The sequence below is a fragment of the Somniosus microcephalus genome, chromosome 12, assembly GCF_052327205.1.
Source record: "Somniosus microcephalus isolate GS21.2 chromosome 12, FLI_Smic_1.0, whole genome shotgun sequence".
Classification (NCBI taxonomy): Eukaryota; Metazoa; Chordata; class Chondrichthyes; order Squaliformes; family Somniosidae; genus Somniosus; species Somniosus microcephalus.
In genome coordinates, this window is record NC_140998.1 from 183,731,164 (window position 1) to 183,753,270 (window position 22,107).

Genomic DNA, 22,107 nt, shown 5'->3' on the forward strand with positions numbered 1-22,107 from the left:
GAAACATGCATCACCACCAACCTGATTTTCCTTCTGAAAATAGAGCATTGCAAGCCATTAATATCACGACACAGAGAGAGGGAGAGGGAGGGGGGGACAGAGAGACTGGGCCAATTTGTGTCAGTCAGGCCAAACGATCCCACAGACACATCCCGGGAGCGGAGAAGCAGTGGAATCCAGGAGGACGGCACGCTGACTGACTGCCAGGTTCCACGGGCCTCAACCGCCCTCTGGCGCCTCGCTCAGCTGGGCCGGCCATTCGACCATGGGGGGAATCGTGAGCCCGATGCAGCCCTCGCCCGGCGTCCCCGACATGTGAGGCGGGTGGCGAGTTGGGGGCTGGTCTCTCCTTTGTCTAGCTTGGGGTAGTCGAGAGCAAGCGGGTGCCCCCCCCCCCCTCTCTGGGAGAGAGCAGGGGTCTCGCTCTCATCCAACGGATGGCACTTGCCTCAGTGCCACGTCGGGCAATGCAGTTACACACAAAGAACTCGGGGAGTGTCTATACAGATTTAGCCTCTCTCTGTGCGCTATTTGGCACTGGCCTCTCTCTCCCTCCGCAACTCTTTCTTCCACCCTCCCCGTGCCACCCCCCCAAGCCATGAGCCACGTGCTGCGATTTGACGGGGGTCCCACAGCTCACTGCACTGAACCGGGAGGCTCCGGCACAGCAGTCGGGACTGTGTCCCGCCTTCTATTGCAAGAACGGTCGTTGCAAAAACACACTGATCAGAGCAGCGAGATCTCAGTGACCGCAGCAACATCAAATAAACTGCTCCTTCAGATATCTGACCAGGCATTGGGTCTTGTACTCTCACACGTATACTCCCTTCACATGCTCTCGCACCCCCTCTCACACGCACTCACTCGCCCCTCCCTCGCGCTCACTCGCCCCCTCTCGCGCTCACTCGCCCCCTCTCGCGCTCACTCGCCCCCTCTCGCGCTCTCCCCCCCTCACTGGCTCGCCCCCTCTCACTGGCTCGCCCCCTCATACTCACTCGCCCCCTCTCACACTCACTCGCCCCCTCTCACACTCACCTGCCCCCTCTCACACTCACCCGCCCCCTCTCACACTCACCCGCCCCCTCTCACACTCACCCGCCCCCTCTCACACTCACTCGCCCCCCTCACACTCACTCGTCCCCCTCACACTCACTCGCACCCTCACATGCTCCCTACTTGCTCACGTGCATGCACTCACTCGCACACATGTTCACTCATGCGTGCCCTCGCACTCTTACACATACTCGCTTTCACACTCAAGCGTCTGCCTGCTTACTCTTGCAGCCCACTCTTGCACGTCCCCCTTGCCCTCATACATGCACTCACGCAGTTGTGCGCTCAGTTGCACACGCCTTCTTACACTGGCGTACTCTCACATTCGAGCTCTTGCCACACACTCACTCGTGCTCGCATGCACGCGCACACACTTGCACTCTCGCACACACGCTCGCACTCGCACACACACACACACTTATTCTCTCATGCACGCTCGCTCCTGCACGCACACACTTGCACCCTCACACATGCTCACTAATGCGCACACACACACGGTCGTGCTCTTGACTCGCATCCCACTCGCACTAGCACTCAACACTCGTGCGCACACACACACATGCACGCTATCAAACACGCATGCTCGCTCTCCCACGCGGTCGCGATCTCACTCTCGCACACTTTCTCCCCACCCTCACTGCCACCTTTCACAATCCAGAACCACTCCCGGCAAAGGCACATTGTACCTGCCTTCTCCTCCCTGCTCTCGCGAGGGGGCGGACTCTCGCTGGGATACAGGTTCCACGGGTGCTGGACTCCCTCCGGGTCCAGATCAGAGTGGCCATCGTTCATGCGTGGGCCCAGACTAGGAGTTCCAGACAGCAACTCCATCATGGGGAGGGGGGCATCGAGCCCAATCCCTGTCCTCACCAGAGATCCCCGCCATCACTTTCCAGTAAAGGGGACAGGGGGAAGATCACTGGACAGCGATCAGGAGCAGGAGCCAAGGCTCACTGCCCACACACCCCAACCAACTAACTCAGCACAGGCCGGGGATGGAGCCTAGGCCTTTCCTGCTCTGTGTGTGTGTGGGGGGGGGCTCAGTCCCACACCGGGTGAGATCAGGCTAACTCAGCACAGGCCGGGGATGGAGCCTGGGCCTTTCCTGCTCTGTGTGTGGGGGGCTCAGTCCCACACCGAGTGAGATCAGGCTAACTCAGCACAGGCCGGGGATGGAGCCTGGGCCTTTCCTGCTCTGTGTGTGGGGCTCAGTCCCACACCGGGTGAGGTCAGGCTAACTCAGCACAGGCCGGGAATGGAGCCTGGGCCTTTCCTGATCTGTGTGTGTGTGTGTGTGTGTGTGTGTGTGTGTGTGTGTGTGTGTGGAGCCCAGTCCCAGACTTGGCCCAACGGTGACAGAACAAGCCTCTGATCCCAAGCTGAGGGCCGGAGCTGGTGTTTGAGCCCAGTGCGCCAGCGCTGGAGCACATGCCTGGACCAGTTCGCCTTCAGGTCCCAGGCCGGATCTTGACGCTCGACCCCCAGCGCGATGTGTCGGCCTCCTCGCAGGGCGATGACTCGGGAGGCCTCTCCGAAAGCCCCTCTCTTGCCCCCCTCCTGCCCTCTCACCACTGAGAAGCTGCCCTACCCCCCCGCATCCTGTGTTAATAGGGTTAGATCGCACTGAACGGTAAGGCTGCACACAAAGCTGACACTGCACGGGCACACAACACCGCAGGATCACGCCCGATAGATTCCAGATCGCGGATGGCTGATGATGCCCTTTGACCCAGTCCGGCGCGGGCGGGTGGGCGGAGAGCTGGGCTCGATCGATCAGCCGCACTCAGCATTTGCACCCGGCCTCGGTGGGGCAGGTTAACGGTCTGGAATGCATCGGTGGAAATCTGCAGACAGGATAGTAACACACAGCACGGGCGGCTTGGCGAAGTCCCGCGCGTTCCCGGGAGGTGGGAGGGAAGCCCGCCACGCCCATCGCCCCCACCCACGGGTGCCCTCCCCTGGCACCACCCTGCTCCTAACATTGCCACTGAGTGTTACTCTCCGGCGAAGCTCACACTCTGCGGTAAGTTCCGTGTGACTCCACCCAAAACTCTACCGATCTCAGTCTTGAACGCTCCAATTGACCCCCAGCCTCAACCGCTTTTTGGGGGGGAGAGTTCCAGATTTCTACCACCCTTTGTGTGAAGAAGTGCTTCCTGACATCACCCTGAATGGCCTGGCTCTAAGTTTAAGGTGATGCCCCCTTGTTCTGGACTCCCCCCACCAGAGGAAATAGTTTCTCTCTCTCTACACGATCGAATCCTTTAATCATCTTAAACACCACGATTAGATCAACCCTTAATCTTCTAAACTCGAGGGAATACAAGCCCAGTCTGTGCACCCTGTCCTCGTGATTTAACCCTTTTAGCCCCGGTGTCATTCTGGTGAATCTGCGCTGCTCCCCCTCCAAGGCCGAGATCTCCTCCCTGAGGTGTGGGGCCCAGGACTGAACGCACTGACTCCAGATGGATTCTGACCAGAGCTCCATACAGTTGGAGCGTCACTCCCACCCTGTGTATTCCAGCCCTCGAGATAAAGGCCAACACTCCATTAGCCTCTTTAATTATTTTTTGCGCTAGTTTTTCCTGATTTCTGTACATGGAGCTTTTTCAATGCAACAAAGTAACTAAACTGCCACAAGCCGGTGATGCGTGAACTATTCGGCTTCCAACGCCAACACGGTAAGCGAGAGCGACGCGAGAGCGCGGGATTACGGAGATGAGAGCGCGTTTACGTCCACCCCTGCTCGAAGCTTCCGGCGACTGAATGGCGAGGATCGCGGCTTTGGAAGAGAAGCCCAACGGGCCCCTTTCGAGGCAGAGCGCTCCCTCCGGACCCCCCCTCCCCCCGCTCGGGAACGGTTGGCGCGGGGACAGGCGAGGGAAGCTGGGAGGCGAGGCGAGGCTCGAGGGAGCAGAGGGTTAGAGAGGGAGGGCCAGGCGATACAGACAGACAAGACATGGAGACAGAGGGCCAGACAGGGAGACAGAGGGCCAGACAGGGAGGCAGAGGGCCAGACAGGGAGACAGAGGGCCAGACAGGGAGACAGAGGGCCAGACAGCATGGAGTTCTCCAGCAGCAGCAGACGACGAGTGGGAACCGGAGAACGTCATGGAGTTGCATCAGTTCCCATCCTCGGACCAGTAGCTCGTCCAATGTCAGGGGGGAAGCACGACACACATGAAGCCACCATCAGAGCCAACACCCCCCCCACCCACACCCTCCACTCCCAGGTAAAACCGAGAGCATGCCACGCTCCCAATTAAACCCACTCCCCCCTCAACCCCCGCCGCACCAGAATCCTGAGTGGGAACACAAATCTCCATGCTGCTTGGGTGGGGTGGGGGTGGGGGGTTCTGCATTCTTCCCTTTGCCTCAAGTCGGGAATCTCAGCTCCCGCACGGGGTACCCCCGCCCCCCGAGATTGGAGGGCGTGGGGCTAAGTCCCGCTGACTCAGCACAAGGCCGGGAATGGAGCCAGGGCCTTTCCTGCTCGGTCCCACCGAGGGAGCTGGGGCCTTTGACCGCCGAGATCCCCGAGGGAGTTCTGCCCCTCCGCTGCATCCCAAACCACTTCAATCGGACAAAGGGACGGAAGGGAAACAAGATGTGGAAAAAGTGTTTCAACAAACCAGCGGGATCTCACCTCTCGCTCTCCCCTCCCTCCTCGGGGCCATGCTCTCCGCCGGACACCTGCTCGCTCGACGATCCCATGCGCAGGCCAATATCCCCGGAGTCAGGAAAGGACTGGTTCTCATTCCCGGGTCTTAGGCTGGTCGAGGGATGAGCTGAGGGAAGGAGAAAGACTGTGTTAGTGTCACTCAGTAACTCCTCTCCCATCCCACTCCCTCAGCGCCCTGTGTTACTGACTGTATCTCTACTGATGTTAATCCAGCTCCCTCACACTGGCACTCAGTAACTCCTCTCCCCCAGCGCCCTGTGTTACTGACTGTATCTCTACTGATGTTAATCCAGTTCCCTCACACTGTAACTCAGTAACCCCTCTCCCCCAGCGCCCTGTGCTACTGACTGTATCTCTACTGATGTTAATCCAGCTCCCTCACACTGTAACTCAGTAACCCCTCTCCCCCAGCGCCCTGTGTTACTGACTGTATCTCTACTGATGTTAATCCAGCTCCCTCACACTGTCACTCAGTAACTCCTCTCCCCCAGCGCCCTGTGTTACTGACTATATCTCTACTGATGTTAATCCAGCTCCCTCACACTGTCACTCAGTAACTCCTCTCCCCCAGCACCCTGTGTTACTGACTGTATCTCTACTGATGTTAATCCAGTTCCCTCACGCTGTCACTCAGTAACCCCTCTCCCCCAGCGCCCTGTGTAACTGACTGTATCTCTGCTGATGTTAATCCAGTTCCCTCACACTGTCACTCAGTAACTCCTCTCCCCCAGCGCCCTGTGTGACTGACTGTATCTCTACTGATGTTAATCCAGCTCCCTCACACTGTCACTCAGTAACCCCTCTCCCCCAGCGCCCTGTGCTACTGACTGTATCTCTACTGATGTTAATCCAGCTCCCTCACACTGTCACTCAGTAACCCCTCTCCCCCAGCGCCCTGTGTTACTGACTGTATCTCTACTGATGTTAATCCAGCTCCCTCACACTGTCACTCAGTAACTCCTCTCCCCCAGCGCCCTGTGTTACTGACTGTATCTCTACTGATGTTAATCCAGCTCCCTCACACTGTCACTCAGTAACTCCTCTCCCCCAGCACCGTGTTACTGACTGTATCTCTACTGATGTTAATCCAGTTCCCTCACACTGTCACTCAGTAACCCCTCTCCCCCAGCGCCCTCTGTAACTGACTGTATCTCTGCTGATGTTAATCCAGTTCCCTCACACTGTCACTCAGTAACTCCTCTCCCCCAGCGCCCTGTGTTATTGACTGTATCTCTACTGATGTTAATCCAGCTCCCTCACACTGTCACTCAGTAACCCCTCTCCCCCAGCGCCCTGTGTTACTGACTATCTCTACTGATGTTAATCCAGCTCCCTCACACTGTCACTCAGTAACCCCTCTCCCCCAGCGCCCTGTGTTACTGACTGTATATCTACTGATGTTAATCCAGCTCCCTCACACTGGCACTCAGTAACCCAGCGCCCTGTGTTACTGACTGTATCTCTACTGATGTTAATCCAGCTCCCTCACACTGTCACTCAGTAACCCCTCTCCCCCAGCACCTTGTGTTACTGACTGTATCTCTACTGATGTTAATCCAGTTCCCTCACACTGTCACTCAGTAACTCCTCTCCCCCAGCGCCCTGTGTTACTGACTGTATCTCTACTGATGTTAATCCAGCTCCCTCACACTGTCACTCAGTAACCCCTCTCCCCCAGCACCCTGTGTTACTGACTGTATCTCTACTGATGTTAATCCAGCTCCCTCACACTGTCACTCAGTAACCCCTCTCCCCCAGCACCCTGTGTTACTGACTGTATCTCTACTGATGTTAATCCAGCTCCCTCACACTGTCACTCAGTAACCCCTCTCCCCCAGCACCCTGTGTTACTGACTGTATCTCTACTGATGTTACTCCAGCTCCCTCACACTGTCACTCAGTAACCCCTCTCCCCCAGCGCCCTGTGTTACTGACTGTATCTCTACTGATGTTAATCCAGCTCCCTCACAATGTCACTCAGTAACTCCTCTCCCCCAGCGCCCTGTGTAACTGACTGTATCTCTACTGATGTTAATCCAGCTCCCTCACACTGGCACTCAGTAACCCCTCTCCCCCAGCGCCCTGTGTTACTGACTGTATCTCTACTGATGTTAATCCAGCTCCCTCACACTGTCACTCAGTAACCCCTCTCCCCCAGCGCCCTGTGTTACTGACTGTATCTCTACTGATGTTAATCCAGTTCCCTCACACTGTCACTCAGTAACCCCACTCCCCCAGCGCCCTGTGTCACTGACTGTATCTCTACTGATGTTAATCCAGCTCCCTCACACTGGCACTCAGTAACCCCTCTCCCCCAGCGCCCTGTGTTACTGACTATATCTCTACTGATGTTAATCCAGCTCCCTCACACTGTCACTCAGTAACCCCTCTCCCCCAGCGCCCTGTGTTACTGACTGTATCTCTACTGATGTTAATCCAGTTCCCTCACACTGTCACTCAGTAACTCCTCTCCCCAGCACCCTGTGTTACTGACTATATCTCTACTAATGTTAATCCAGCTCCCTCAAACTGTCACTCAGTAACCCCTCTCCCCCAGCGCCCTGTGTTACTGACTGTATCTCGACTGATGTTAATCCAGTTCCCTCACACTGTCACTCAGTAACCCCTCTCCCCCAGCGCCCTGTGTTACTGACTGTATATCTACTAATGTTAATCCAGCTCCTTCATACTGTTATTCAGTAACCTCTCTCCCCCAGCACCCTGTTACTGACTGTATCTCTACTGATGTTAATCCAGCTCCCTCACACTGGCACTCAGTAACTCCTCTCCCCCAGCACCGTGTTACTGACTGTATCTCTACTGATGTTAATCCAGTTCCCTCACACTGTCACTCAGTAACCCCTCTCCCCCAGCGCCCTGTGTAACTGACTGTATCTCTGCTGATGTTAATCCAGTTCCCTCACACTGTCACTCAGTAACTCCTCTCCCCCAGCGCCCTGTGTTATTGACTGTATCTCTACTGATGTTAATCCAGCTCCCTCACACTGTCACTCAGTAACCCCTCTCCCCCAGCGCCCTGTGTTACTGACTATCTCTACTGATGTTAATCCAGCTCCCTCACACTGTCACTCAGTAACCCCTCTCCCCCAGCGCCCTGTGTTACTGACTGTATATCTACTGATGTTAATCCAGCTCCCTCACACTGGCACTCAGTAACCCAGCGCCCTGTGTTACTGACTGTATCTCTACTGATGTTAATCCAGCTCCCTCACACTGTCACTCAGTAACCCCTCTCCCCCAGCACCTTGTGTTACTGACTGTATCTCTACTGATGTTAATCCAGTTCCCTCACACTGTCACTCAGTAACTCCTCTCCCCCAGCGCCCTGTGTTACTGACTGTATCTCTACTGATGTTAATCCAGCTCCCTCACACTGTCACTCAGTAACCCCTCTCCCCCAGCACCCTGTGTTACTGACTGTATCTCTACTGATGTTAATCCAGCTCCCTCACACTGTCACTCAGTAACCCCTCTCCCCCAGCACCCTGTGTTACTGACTGTATCTCTACTGATGTTAATCCAGCTCCCTCACACTGTCACTCAGTAACCCCTCTCCCCCAGCGCCCTGTGTTACTGACTGTATCTCTACTGATGTTAATCCAGTTCCCTCACACTGTCACTCAGTAACTCCTCTCCCCAGCGCCCTGTGTTACTGACTGTATCTCTACTGATGTTAATCCAGCTCCCTCACACTGGCACTCAGTAACCCCTCTCCCTCAGCGCCCTGTGTTACTGACTGTGTCTCTACTGATGTTAATCCAGCTCCCTCACAATGTCACTCAGTAACTCCTCTCCCCCAGCGCCCTGTGTAACTGACTGTATCTCTACTGATGTTAATCCAGCTCCCTCACACTGGCACTCAGTAACCCCTCTCCCCCAGCACCCTGTGTTACTGACTGTATCTCTACTGATGTTAATCCAGCTCCCTCACACTGGCACTCAGTAACCCCTCTCCCCCAGCGCCCTGTGTTACTGACTGTATCTCTACTGATGTTAATCCAGCTCCCTCACACTGTCACTCAGGAACCGCTCTCCCCCAGCGCCCTGTGTTACTGACTGTATCTCTACTGATGTTAATCCAGTTCCCTCACACTGTCACTCAGTAACCCCACTCCCCCAGCGCCCTGTGTCACTGACTGTATCTCTACTGATGTTAATCCAGCTCCCTCACACTGGCACTCAGTAACCCCTCTCCCCCAGCGCCCTGTGTTACTGACTATACCTCTACTGATGTTAATCCAGCTCCCTCACACTGTCACTCAGTAACCCCTCTCCCCCAGCGCCCTGTGTTACTGACTGTATCTCTACTGATGTTAATCCAGTTCCCTCACACTGTCACTCAGTAACTCCTCTCCCCAGCACCCTGTGTTACTGACTATATCTCTACTAATGTTAATCCAGCTCCCTCAAGCTGTCACTCAGTAACCCCTCTCCCCCAGCGCCCTGTGTTACTGACTGTATCTCGACTGATGTTAATCCAGTTCCCTCACACTGTCACTCAGTAACCCCTCTCCCCCAGCGCCCTGTGTTACTGACTGTATATCTACTAATGTTAATCCAGCTCCTTCATACTGTTATTCAGTAACCTCTCTCCCCCAGCACCCTGTTACTGACTGTATCTCTACTGATGTTAATCCAGCTCCCTCACACTGGCACTCAGTAACTCCTCTCCCCCAGCACCGTGTTACTGACTGTATCTCTACTGATGTTAATCCAGTTCCCTCACACTGTCACTCAGTAACCCCTCTCCCCCAGCGCCCTGTGTAACTGACTGTATCTCTGCTGATGTTAATCCAGTTCCCTCACACTGTCACTCAGTAACTCCTCTCCCCCAGCGCCCTGTGTTATTGACTGTATCTCTACTGATGTTAATCCAGCTCCCTCACACTGTCACTCAGTAACCCCTCTCCCCCAGCGCCCTGTGTTACTGACTATCTCTACTGATGTTAATCCAGCTCCCTCACACTGTCACTCAGTAACCCCTCTCCCCCAGCGCCCTGTGTTACTGACTGTATATCTACTGATGTTAATCCAGCTCCCTCACACTGGCACTCAGTAACCCAGCGCCCTGTGTTACTGACTGTATCTCTACTGATGTTAATCCAGCTCCCTCACACTGTCACTCAGTAACCCCTCTCCCCCCGCACCTTGTGTTACTGACTGTATCTCTACTGATGTTAATCCAGTTCCCTCACACTGTCACTCAGTAACTCCTCTCCCCCAGCGCCCTGTGTTACTGACTGTATCTCTACTGATGTTAATCCAGCTCCCTCACACTGTCACTCAGTAACCCCTCTCCCCCAGCACCCTGTGTTACTGACTGTATCTCTACTGATGTTAATCCAGCTCCCTCACACTGTCACTCAGTAACCCCTCTCCCCCAGCACCCTGTGTTACTGACTGTATCTCTACTGATGTTAATCCAGCTCCCTCACACTGTCACTCAGTAACCCCTCTCCCCCAGCACCCTGTGTTACTGACTGTATCTCTACTGATGTTAATCCAGCTCCCTCACACTGTCACTCAGTAACCCCTCTCCCCCAGCGCCCTGTGTTACTGACTGTATCTCTACTGATGTTAATCCAGTTCCCTCACACTGTCACTCAGTAACTCCTCTCCCCAGCGCCCTGTGTTACTGACTGTATCTCTACTGATGTTAATCCAGCTCCCTCACACTGGCACTCAGTAACCCCTCTCCCCCAGCGCCCTGTGTTACTGACTGTATCTCTACTGATGTTAATCCAGCTCCCTCACAATGTCACTCAGTAACTCCTCTCCCCCAGCGCCCTGTGTAACTGACTGTATCTCTACTGATGTTAATCCAGCTCCCTCACACTGGCACTCAGTAACCCCTCTCCCCCAGCGCCCTGTGTTACTGACTGTATCTCTACTGATGTTAATCCAGCTCCCTCACACTGGCACTCAGTAACCCCTCTCCCCCAGCGCCCTGTGTTACTGACTGTATCTCTACTGATGTTAATCCAGCTCCCTCACACTGTCACTCAGTAACCGCTCTCCCCCAGCGCCCTGTGTTACTGACTGTATCTCTACTGATGTTAATCCAGTTCCCTCACACTGTCACTCAGTAACCCCACTCCCCCAGCGCCCTGTGTCACTGACTGTATCTCTACTGATGTTAATCCAGCTCCCTCACACTGGCACTCAGTAACCCCTCTCCCCCAGCGCCCTGTGTTACTGACTATATCTCTACTGATGTTAATCCAGCTCCCTCACACTGTCACTCAGTAACCCCTCTCCCCCAGCGCCCTGTGTTACTGACTGTATCTCTACTGATGTTAATCCAGTTCCCTCACACTGTCACTCAGTAACCCCTCTCCCCCAGCGCCCTGTGTTACTGACTGTATATCTACTAATGTTAATCCAGCTCCTTCATACTGTTATTCAGTAACCTCTCTCCCCCAGCACCCTGTTACTGACTGTATCTCTACTGATGTTAATCCAGCTCCCTCACACTGGCACTCAGTAACCCAGCGCCCTGTGTAACTGACTGTATCTCTACTGATGTTAATCCAGTTCCCTCACACTGTCACTCAGTAACCCCTCTCCCCCAGCGCCCTGTGTTACTGACTGTATCTCTACTGATGTTAATCCAGTTCCCTCACACTGTCACTCAGTAACTCCTCTCCCCAGCACCCTGTGTTACTGACTGTATCTCTACTGATGTTAATCCAGCTCCCTCACACTGTCACTCAGTAACCCCTCTCCCCCAGCGCCCTGTGTTACTGACTGTATCTCTACTGATGTTAATCCAGCTTCCTCACACTGTCACTCAGTAACCCCTCTCCCCCAGCACCCTGTATTACTGACTATATCTCTACTGATGTTAATCCAGCTCCTTCATACTGTTATTCAGTAACCCCTCTCCCCCAGCACCCTGTTACTGACTGTATCTCTACTGATGTTAATCCAGTTCCCTCACAATGTCACTCAGTAACTCCACTCCCCCAGCGCCCTGTGTTACTGACTGTATCTCTACTGATGTTAATCCAGCTCCCTCACACTGTCACTCAGTAACCCCTCTCCCCCAGCGCCCTGTGTTACTGACTGTATATCTACTAATGTTAATCCAGCTCCCTCACACTGTCACTCAGTAACCACTCTCCCCCAGCGCCCTGTGTTACTGACTGTATATCTACTAATGTTAATCCAGCTCCCTCACAATGTCACTCAGTAACCCCTCTCCCTCAGCGCCCTGTGTTACTGACTGTATCTCTACTGATGTTAATCCAGCTCCCTCACACTGGCACTCAGTAACTCCTCTCCCCAGCACCCTGTGTTACTGACTGTATCTCTACTGATGTTAATCCAGCTCCCTCACAGTCACTCAGTAACCCCTCTCCCCCAGCGCCCTGTGTTACTGACTGTATCTCTACTGATGTTAATCCAGTTCCCTCACACTGTCACTCAGTAACCCCTCTCCCCCAGCGCCCTGTGTTACTGACTGTATCTCTACTGATGTTAATCCAGCTCCCTCACACTGTCACTCAGTAACCCCTCTCCCCCAGCACCCTGTATTACTGACTATATCTCTACTGATGTTAATCCAGCTCCTTCATACTGTTATTCAGTAACCCCTCTCCCCCAGCACCCTGTTACTGACTGTATCTCTACTGATGTTAATCCGGCTCCCTCACACTGTCACTCAGTAACCCCTCTCCCCCAGCGCCCTGTGTTACTGACTGTATATCTACTAATGTTAATCCAGCTCCCTCACACTGTCACTCAGTAACTCCTCTCCCCCCGCGCCCTGTGTTACTGACTGTATCTCTACTGATGTTAATCCAGCTCCCTCACACTGTCACTCAGTAACTCCTCTCCCCCAGCGCCCTGTGTTACTGACTGTATCTCTACTGATGTTACTCCAGCTCCCTCACACTGTCACTCAGTAACCACTCTCCCCCAGCGCCCTGTGTTACTGACTGTATATCTACTAATGTTAATCCAGCTCCCTCACAATGTCACTCAGTAACCACTCTCCCCCAGCGCCCTGTGTTACTGACTGTATCTCTACTGATGTTACTCCAGCTCCCTCACACTGTCACTCAGTAACCCCTCTCCCCCAGCGCCCTGTGTTACTGACTGTATCTCTACTGATGTTAATCCAGCTCCCTCACACTGTCACTCAGTAACCCCTCTCCCCCAGCGCCGTGTTACTGACTGTATATCTACTAATGTTAATCCAGCTCCCTCACACTGTCACTCAGTAACCACTCTCCCCCAGCGCCCTGTGTTACTGACTGTATATCTACTAATGTTAATCCAGCTCCCTCACAATGTCACTCAGTAACCCCTCTCCCTCAGCGCCCTGTGTTACTGACTGTATCTCTACTGATGTTAATCCAGCTCCCTCACACTGGCACTCAGCAACTCCTCTCCCCCAGCACCCTGTGTTACTGACTGTATCTCTACTGATGTTAATCCAGCTCCCTCACACTGTCACTCAGTAACCCCTCTCCCCCAGCGCCCTGTGTTACAGACTATATCTCTACTGATGTTAATCCAGCTCCCTCACAATGTCATTCAGTAACCCCTCTCCCCCCAGCGCCCTGTGTCACCTCCCCGAATCTTCCCCCTCCCCTCCACTCACCTGCGTCACTCTCGGAGTCCTCCCTCGACAGTGCGTGGCTCAAAAAAGAGGCGCCGGCGACCTCCGACCCCTCGGGGAGCGCTCCTCCTGACTTGTGCCTCCCGATGGCGTCGAGCGGGGATTTGGATGCCTGGCTGGAATTCTTCCGGTCAATGGCCGCTTTGACTGCGGGGGAATAAAAGAGAGAGAGAGAGACAGGGGAGCATTAAGTTAGAGGGTCTCGGGGACTGGGGCTGACGGGGGTGGGTTGAGTGTCGGGACCAGCCAACCCGGAATCGGAGACGTGTTAACGTTAAAACAGCCCGCGTGGGCGCGGCTCACTCCCAGCATGCATCTGTGGGGTCAAAGATCAAATGCCGCCCCTTCGCTTTAATGATTGAATGTTAGCAAGACAAGATCGACGGTGAGGGGCGTGAGACGGCGGGCAATCGGACCCCGAAACGCCCCCCGCCCCCTGGCATGCATGGTGCAACCTATCTGCCGTTAACGAGGAACCTTCCGGCACATTCTGCTCGCCTGAGAGTGGGGGGGGGACTCACAGGCTTCCGAACTTCCGAGGGGGTCTTGGTTCTGAAGGCAGTCTCACTCCAAGGAAACGGTATTTTAACACAGCTCCTCGCATCTCCCAGTTACGCCTCAAAGGCTCCATGGGCCACGGTTCGCTTTCAGCGCAGTGACTGTTGTGTCATATCATGGGGAAAGGCAGCCAGCGTTGTGTGTGCACAGCACGATCCCACTTACAGCAACGAGGAGCCTCCAATGCTAAACCAATATCTTGGGGCGAAACGCCTCGGGAAATGTGCCGTGGATCTTATGCACACGCTTCAGGTGTCGGCCGTGGATCATTGCGGAGCGCTCCCACGCCTCAGAGTCGGAAGCTCGTGGGTTCGAATCTCACTCCGGAGACTCGAGCCCCATAATCGAGGCCGACATTCCCAGTGCTGAGGGAGCACTGCACTGTCGAAGTGGCAGTACTGAGGGATCGCTGCACTGTCGGAGGGGCAGTACTGAGGGAGCGCCGCACTGTCGGAGGGGCAGTACTGAGGGAACGCCGCACTGTCGGAGGGGCAGTACTGAGGGAGTGCTGCACTGTCGGAGGGGCAGTACTGAGGGAGCGCTGCACTGTTGGATGGGCAGTACTGAGGGAGCTCCTCACTGTCGGAGGGGCAGTACTGAGGGAGTGCTGCACTGTCACAGGGGCAGTACTGAGGCAGTGCCGCACCGTCGGAGGGGCAGCACTGAGGGAGTGCTGCACTGTCGGAGGGGCAGTACTGAGGGAGCGCCGCACAGTCGGAGGGACAGTACTGACGGAGCGCCGCACTGTCGGAGGGGCAGTACTGAGGGAGCACCGCACCGTCGAAGGGGCAGTATTGAGGGAGCGCCGCACTGTCGAAGGGGCAGTACTGAGGGAGCGCCGCACTGTCGGAGGAGCAGTACTGAGGGAGCGCCGCACTGTCGAAGGGGCAGTACTGAGGGAGCGCCGCACTGTCGGAGAGGCAGTACTGAGGGAGCGCCGCACTGTCGGAGGTGCCGGCTTTCGGATGAGACGTTAAACCGAGGCCCGTCTGCCCTCTCAGGTGGACACAAAAGATCCCACGGCCAATATTTCGAAGAAGAGCAAGGGGGGGATTCTCCCCGGTGTCCTGGGCCAATTGTTATCCCTCCGGTCATTATCGCGTTGCTGTTTATGAGATCTTGCTGTGCGCAAATTGCGACCACGCTTCAGGGAGGGCGGGAGGGGATTGAGCTGCAGGAACGCTGGCCGCTTCGTGTTCCCGACTCTCAAACCCAGAGCCCAAGTGCAGCAGGCTCCCCTCTGCCAGCCCAGCCCAGATCAGGAGATGGTCCCCGGGATCATCCCGACGCGTGTCGAGCTCAGTGCCTGCTGGCAGGGAAGCGGGAGCAGGGCATTTACCCGCCGAGCCTCTGAAAACCACGGCCCTCGACCCCCCCCCCCACGAAATAGTCGCGGGGCCCGGTCTCGTCGCCCGCGAGGGCGGGGGCGGGGAGTTCGCTGCTGACCCAAGGCCGTGCGATTCCGACCGCGCACCCTCTCCAGCTCCGGGGCCGCCTTCCCTCGCCTCCGTGACTCCGCCGCTGCCCCGAGCTCATCTGCCACGGAAACCCTCATCCCCCGCGCCCTCTTCACCTCCAGACTCCGCGATCCCGACCCTCTCCTGGCCGATCCTCCCACCCTCCGTGAACCGGAGCTCACCTGCTGCCCCCGTGCCCTAACCCGCCCCGAGTCCCGTTCACCCATCGCCCCCCGTTGCTTACTGGCCTACATTGGCTCCCGGTCCGGTAACGCCTCGAATTTAAAATTCTCATCCTTGTTTTCAAATCCCTCCATGGCCCTCGCCCCTCCCTATCTCTGTAAGCTCCTTCAGCCCCACAACCATAGAGTCATAAAGTTATACAGCACAGAAAGAGGCCCTTCGGCCCATCGTGTCCGCACCGGCCATCAAGCCCTGTCCATTCCAATCCCATTTTCCAGCACTTGGTCCGTAGCCTTGTATGCTATGGCGTTTCAAGTGCTCATCTAAATGCTTCTTGAATGTTGTGAGGGTTCCTGCCTCTACCACCCTCCGAGATCTCTGCGCTCCTCTAATTCCGGCCTCTTGCGCATCCCCCGATTTCCATCGCTCCACCATTGGCAGCCGTGTCATCAGCTGCCTGGGCCCTAAGCTCCGGAATTCCCTCCCTAAACCTCTCCGCCTCTCTTGCCTCCTTTAAGACGCTCCTTAAAACCGACCTCTTTCACCAAGCGTTTGGTCGCCTGTCCCTAATATCCCCTTATGTGGCTCGGTGTCAAATTTTGTTTGATAATCGCTCCTGTGAAACGCCTTGGGACGTTTTACTGCGATAGAGGCCCGATATAAATGCAAGTTGACCGACTTGACCGAGACTGTGCAGGAAGGTTGTTCCTCACCAGGCGGGCGAGCGGTTAGTGGCGAGTATGGAGCATGCAATTATGTAGAAGGGTGTGAGGCTTGCCTACGGAGCATGCGGCAGCCCAGGGACATGCTGCAACCCCTGAACCAGGGCCCAGTGTTCCCCCACCCCCAGGCCTGTGAACCAAACCAGGCAGCCAACTCTCGCAGTCCGCCCCAACAAGGGGTAGCCCCTCACTTAAAAGAAGGCTGTGGACCATACCCCACGTTTAATGGTTCGGGGGGAGGAGGTGGCCCATGCTCCTGGTTGTTGGGCTTGGCTCACTTGCTCGCCCTCAGCCACCAGCCCCCTCCCTCGCCCCCTCCGATCCGCGGTGAATGTGGGCATGCCGCGAATATACTCAAGAGAGAGACTCGGGCAGGAGATGGTGAACACGGCGGGAAAAATCTACCTCCTTCCGGTCGTAGGTCAGCGTCTGAAAAACAAACGGAGCATGAGACAGCGGCGCCAGAGGTCGCAGGGTGAGGGGTCACAGGGTGAGGGTTGCAGGGTGAGGGGTTGCAGGGTGAGGGGTCGCCGGGTGAGGGGTCGCAGGGTGAGAGGTCGCGCGGTGAGGGGGCGGGGCAGGGCAGGGCGGGGTGTGAGAGGTCACAGAGTGGGCAGCTGAGGGGGGGCAGTGGGAGAGGTCGCGGGGTGAGACAGATACACCTCTCCCATGGAGGAAGATGATCTCCTGCGAACCCGAGCCACAGCCAACACGCTTCCAATTCCCCTCTCAAGGTCCGGGCGGTGCTCTCCCAGTCTGGAATAGTGTTTCCGAGGAGAATTCACTGAACGATCTGTGGAGGGCACCACCATCTGGTGGCAATTAGCCGATACTGCAGCCCAGAACTCCACAGCTTTTAAACACAGACAGGACACGGCAAAGGGAGGAGGGTCTCGTCTCCTCCTCAGTCCAGCTGTTTGCGGACAAGTTGGACAGCTCCCCTCCCCCAAACCTCCCCTCCCTAAACCTCCCCTCCCTCCTCTCCCCTCCCCCACGCCCTCCCCTCCCCAAACCTCCCCACCCCAAATCTCCCCTCCCTCCTCTCCCCTCCCCCTCCCCAAATCTCCCCTCCCTCCTCTCCCCTCCCCCACACCCTCCCCTCCCCAAACCTCCCCACCCCAAATCTCCCCTCCCTCCTCTCCCCTCCCCCTCCCCAAATCTCCCCTCCCTCCTCTCCCCTCCCCCACCCCCTCCCCTCCGTCCTCTCCCCTCCCCAAATCTCCCCTCCCCCACCCCCTCCCCTCCCCAAACCTGCCCACCCCAAACCTCCCCACCCCAAACCTCCCCTCCCCCTCCCCAAATCTCCCCTCCCTCCTCTCCCCTCCGCCACCCCCTCCCCTCCCCAAACCTCCCCTCCCCAAATCTCCCCTCCCCTTCCCCAAATCTCCCCTCCCTCCTCTCCCCTCCGCCACCCCCTCCCCTCCCCAAACCTGCCCACCCCAAACCTCCCCTCCCCAAATCTCCCCTCCCCCACCCCCTCCCCCAACCCAAACCTCCCCACCCCTCACCTCCCCTCCCCTCCCCCACCCCCTACCCTCTCCAAACATCCCCACCCCACATCAACCCTCCTCTCCCCTCCCCCTCTCCTCTCGCCTCCTCCCCCTTCCCCTCCCCACCTCACCGATCCCCTCGCCTCCACTTCTCCTCTCCCCTCGCCTCCTACTTTCCCCTCCCCTCACCTCCTCCTCTCCTCTCGCCTCCTCTTCTCCCCTCCCCACCTCACCGATCCCCTCCACCCCTTCTCCTCTCCCCTCCCCACCCCACCCATACTCTTCTCCCCATCCCGCCTCCTCTCCCCGTCCCACCCCTCCCCTCCCCCCCCCCACCCTAGTGAAGAGGGTCCCCCGATCGCTCCCCAGTGTAGGGGGTCCTCATTCCCCCGATCACTCCCCAGTGTGCAGGGTCCTCATTCCCCCGATCACTCCCCAGTGTAGAGGGTCCTCATTCCCCGATCACTCCCCAGTGTAGGGGGTCCTCATTCCCCGATCACTCCCCAGTGTAGAGGGTCCTCATTCCCCCGATCGCTCCCCAGTGTAGGGGGTCCTCATTCCCCCGATCACTCCCCAGTGCAGAGGGTCCTCATTCCCCCGATCACTCCCCAGTGTAGGGGGTCCTCATTCCCCCGATCGCTCCCCAGTGTAGAGGGTCCTCATTCCCCGATCACTCCCCAGTGTAGGGGGTCCTCATTCCCCCGATCACTCCCCGGTGTAGGGGGTCCTCATTCCCCGATCACTCCCCAGTGTAGAGGGTCCTCATTCCCCCGATCGCTCCCCAGTGTAGGGGGTCCTCATTCCCCCGATCACTCCCCAGTGTAGAGGGTCCTCATTCCCCCGATCGCTCCCCAGTGTAGAGGGTCCTCATTCCCCCGATCGCTCCCCAGTGTAGAGGGTCCTCATTCCCCCGATCACTCCCCAGTGTAGAGGGTCCTCATTCCCCCGATCACTCCCCAGTGTAGGGGGTCCTCATTCCCCCATCGCTCCCCAGTGTAGGGGGTCCTCATTCCCTGATCACTCCCCTGTGTAGAGGGTCCTCATTCCCCCGATCACTCCCCAGTGTAGGGGGTCCTCATTCCCCCATCACTCCCCAGTGTAGAGGGTCCTCATTCCCAGATCACTCCCCAGTGTAGGGGGTCCGCATTCCCCCGATCACTCCCCAGTGTAGGGGGTCCTCATTCCCCCATCGCTCCCCAGTGTAGGGGGTCCTCATTCCCTGATCACTCCCCAGTGTAGGGGGTCCTCATTCCCTGATCACTCCCCAGTGTAGGGGGTCCTCATTCCCCGATCACTCCCCTGTGTAGAGGGTCCTCATTCCCCCGATCACTCCCCAGTGTAGGGGGTCCTCATTCCCCCATCACTCCCCAGTGTAGAGGGTCCTCATTCCCAGATCACTCCCCAGTGTAGGGGGTCCGCATTCCCCCGATCACTCCCCAGTGTAGAGGGTCCATACCCAGACTCCAAGAGGACCCCCCCCCCGACCACCAGAGATCAGCGGGGTACATATCAGGAACACTACAAAGACCACCACCACACCAACCGAGACCGGAGAGGATCCCCATGCAAAACAACATTATCAGACCTGCACCACTCCTGTCCCACAGGGGAATAGGACCGCTACCAGCCAGACAGAGGGAGAGATGCACAGGACGTACGCAATACCTCAGACAGAAACAATCCATTAAGAGACAATAAGCAGATGTGCAGCAGCATCTACTTCCGCCTTATGGATCAAGGACTAATTAATAGAAAGAACTGTAACCATATTGTATTAACTTTTGTAGACAACTGGGGTGATCTTTTTTTTCCCCACACTTAGACACGACAAACACGTACCACTCTTTAACCTATCATAGAAAAAGATAAAACTTAACATGAAATCCTTATATATTTCGACCTGGAATATCCAAGGTCTACGCTCTTCAGTGCGAGAAGTGAAGAGTAGGACCCCAGCGTTCATAGAGGAAACTAAAGATCTAGATATTATCATTTTACAGGAAACTTGGTATAAAGGAAAAGGACACACTGGCTGTCCCCAAGGGTACACTGAGCTAGTGGTCCCCTCCAATAAATTACCAAGTGTAACCCAAGGCAGAGACTCCGGAGGCATACTGATCTGGTTTAAAACAGAACTTAAGAATTACATCAAATTTATAAAAAAGGGCGAAAACCATATGTGGCTCAAACTTGAGAGGGAGATTATCTCAAACACCCAAGATGTTTACATTTGCGCACTTTATATCCCTCCAATCGATTCCCCGTACTACAAAGAGGACACCTTCTCCAACATGGAGGGGGAAATTATCCAATACCAGGCCCAGGGGAACGTGTTGATCTGTGGGGACCTCAATTCAAGAACGGGCGAAGAACCAGACTTCACCAATAATCAGGGAAACAATTACGTATTCGGGAATAACCACTTTGACATCCCTTCCCTTCCATACAGGCATAACTGCGACAAGCAGTCAAATACCAACGGTAAACAGCTACTACAGCTCTGTCGAAACCTGGGTCTGTACATTGTCAATGGTAGGTTCATAGGAGACCTCCTAGGAAGATCGACCTACTGCTCACCTCTTGGCTGCAGCACAGTAGACTATATGATTACAGACTTGGACCCATCCTCTTTCAGAGCATTCACAGTCAAACCACAAACAACACTGTCAGATCACAGCCAAATTACTATGTTTCTCAAAAGGACAGAAACAAACAACATAGAAACACAACCCAGTAAACTGTACAACACCAAAAAATCGTACAGATGGGCCAAAAATGACACGGAAAAATACCAGAAAACAATTAGCAATGCATCAACTCAAGCTCTCTTAGACACCTTTCTGGATAACATATACACTCACAATAAAGAAGGTGTAAACCGGGCAGTTAGTAAACTAAACAATATTTTTGATAATTTGACAACAAATGCAAACTTGAAAGCTCGCAAGAACAAACCCAAAACAAAAAACTATGAAAAATGGTTTGACCATGATTGCCATAACATGAGGAAAAAACTTAGAAAACTATCAAACCAAAAACACAGACATCCAGAAAACGAGGAATTACGCCTTACTTATTGTCAGACGCTAACACAATACAGAAACACACTCAGGACCAAAAAAGAGCAATTTATTAAGAATACACTCAGCTCCATGGAGGAATCCATTGAGTCGAATTGTTTCTGGGACAACTTGAAAACACTACACAAAAAACAACACGACGATTTGTCCATTCAAAATGGGGACACATGGGTAAACCACTTTGAAAAATTATACCAGAAAAACACACTAAGACCAGAGCAACACCAAATACGCAAAAAACTGGAAAAGCTTGAAATGGCCATAAAAGATAACCAAAACCCGCTAGACGCCATAATAACAGAAAAAGAACTTCTTGAAAAACTCAAGGACCTGCGACCAGGAAAAGCTTGCGGGACAGACGGCATACTAAACGAGATGATTAAACACGCAGACGACAAACTGAAACTGGCTATCCTAAAACTCTTCAACTTGGTTCTGAGTGTCGGTTATTTCCCTGACATCTGGAACAAAGGACTCATAACACCCATATACAAAAGTGGGGACAAAATCGACCCAAACAACTATCGAGGCATCTGTGTAAACAGTAACCTGGGGAAGGTATTCTGTAGCATCATAAACTAAAGACTTATAAACTTCCTTGAAGAGCACAATGTCTTGAGTAAAAGCCAAATTGGATTCCTGCCAAACTATAGAACATCCGATCATATCTTCACCCTACAGACCCTAATTGACAAACACGTTCACCATAACAAAAGCAAAATCTACGCATGCTTTGTAGATTTCCAGAAGGCTTTCGACTCCATCTGGCATGACGGTTTATTCCTGAAACTTATCGAAAGCGGGGTAGGAGGTAAAACATATGATGTAATTAAATCAATGTATACAAACAATAAATGTGCAGTTAAAATTGGAGACAAACAAACAAAATACTTCCCACAGGGGCGGGGGGTGACGCAGGGCTCGCCAATCTCACCGACACTCTTTAATATTTACATTAATGGATTGGCAAAACTACTTGAACAATCTACAGCACCCGGCCTCACCCTATATGAATCCAAGGTTAAATTCCTCCTCTATGCCGACGACCTGGTTCTGCTGTCACCAACTAAGGAGGGTCTACAGCAGAACCTGGACCTGCTGGAGTCGTACTGCCAGACTTGGGCCCTGACAATAAATCCCCAAAAAACCAAAGTCCTTGTGTTCCAGCAAAGATCCAAACAACATGGACCCACAATAAATTTCACAGTAGGAACAACCAAAATTGAACAAACCAC

At 54.8% G+C, this 22,107-nt stretch overlaps 1 protein-coding gene across 1 annotated transcript in view; it reads right to left on the reverse strand.

Annotated features, from left to right (window-relative positions):
- LOC147109754 (uncharacterized) overlaps positions 1-22,107 on the reverse strand; it is a 135,038-nt gene that overhangs the window by 95,029 nt on the left and 17,902 nt on the right. The window contains exons 4-6 of the mRNA XM_086002364.1: positions 16,708-16,731; positions 13,365-13,529; positions 4,700-4,841 (exon numbers count right to left, since the gene is read on the reverse strand). Of these exons, the coding sequence (XP_085858490.1) occupies positions 4,700-4,841; positions 13,365-13,529; positions 16,708-16,731 (331 nt within the window). The remainder of the gene's footprint in view (positions 1-4,699; positions 4,842-13,364; positions 13,530-16,707; positions 16,732-22,107) is intronic.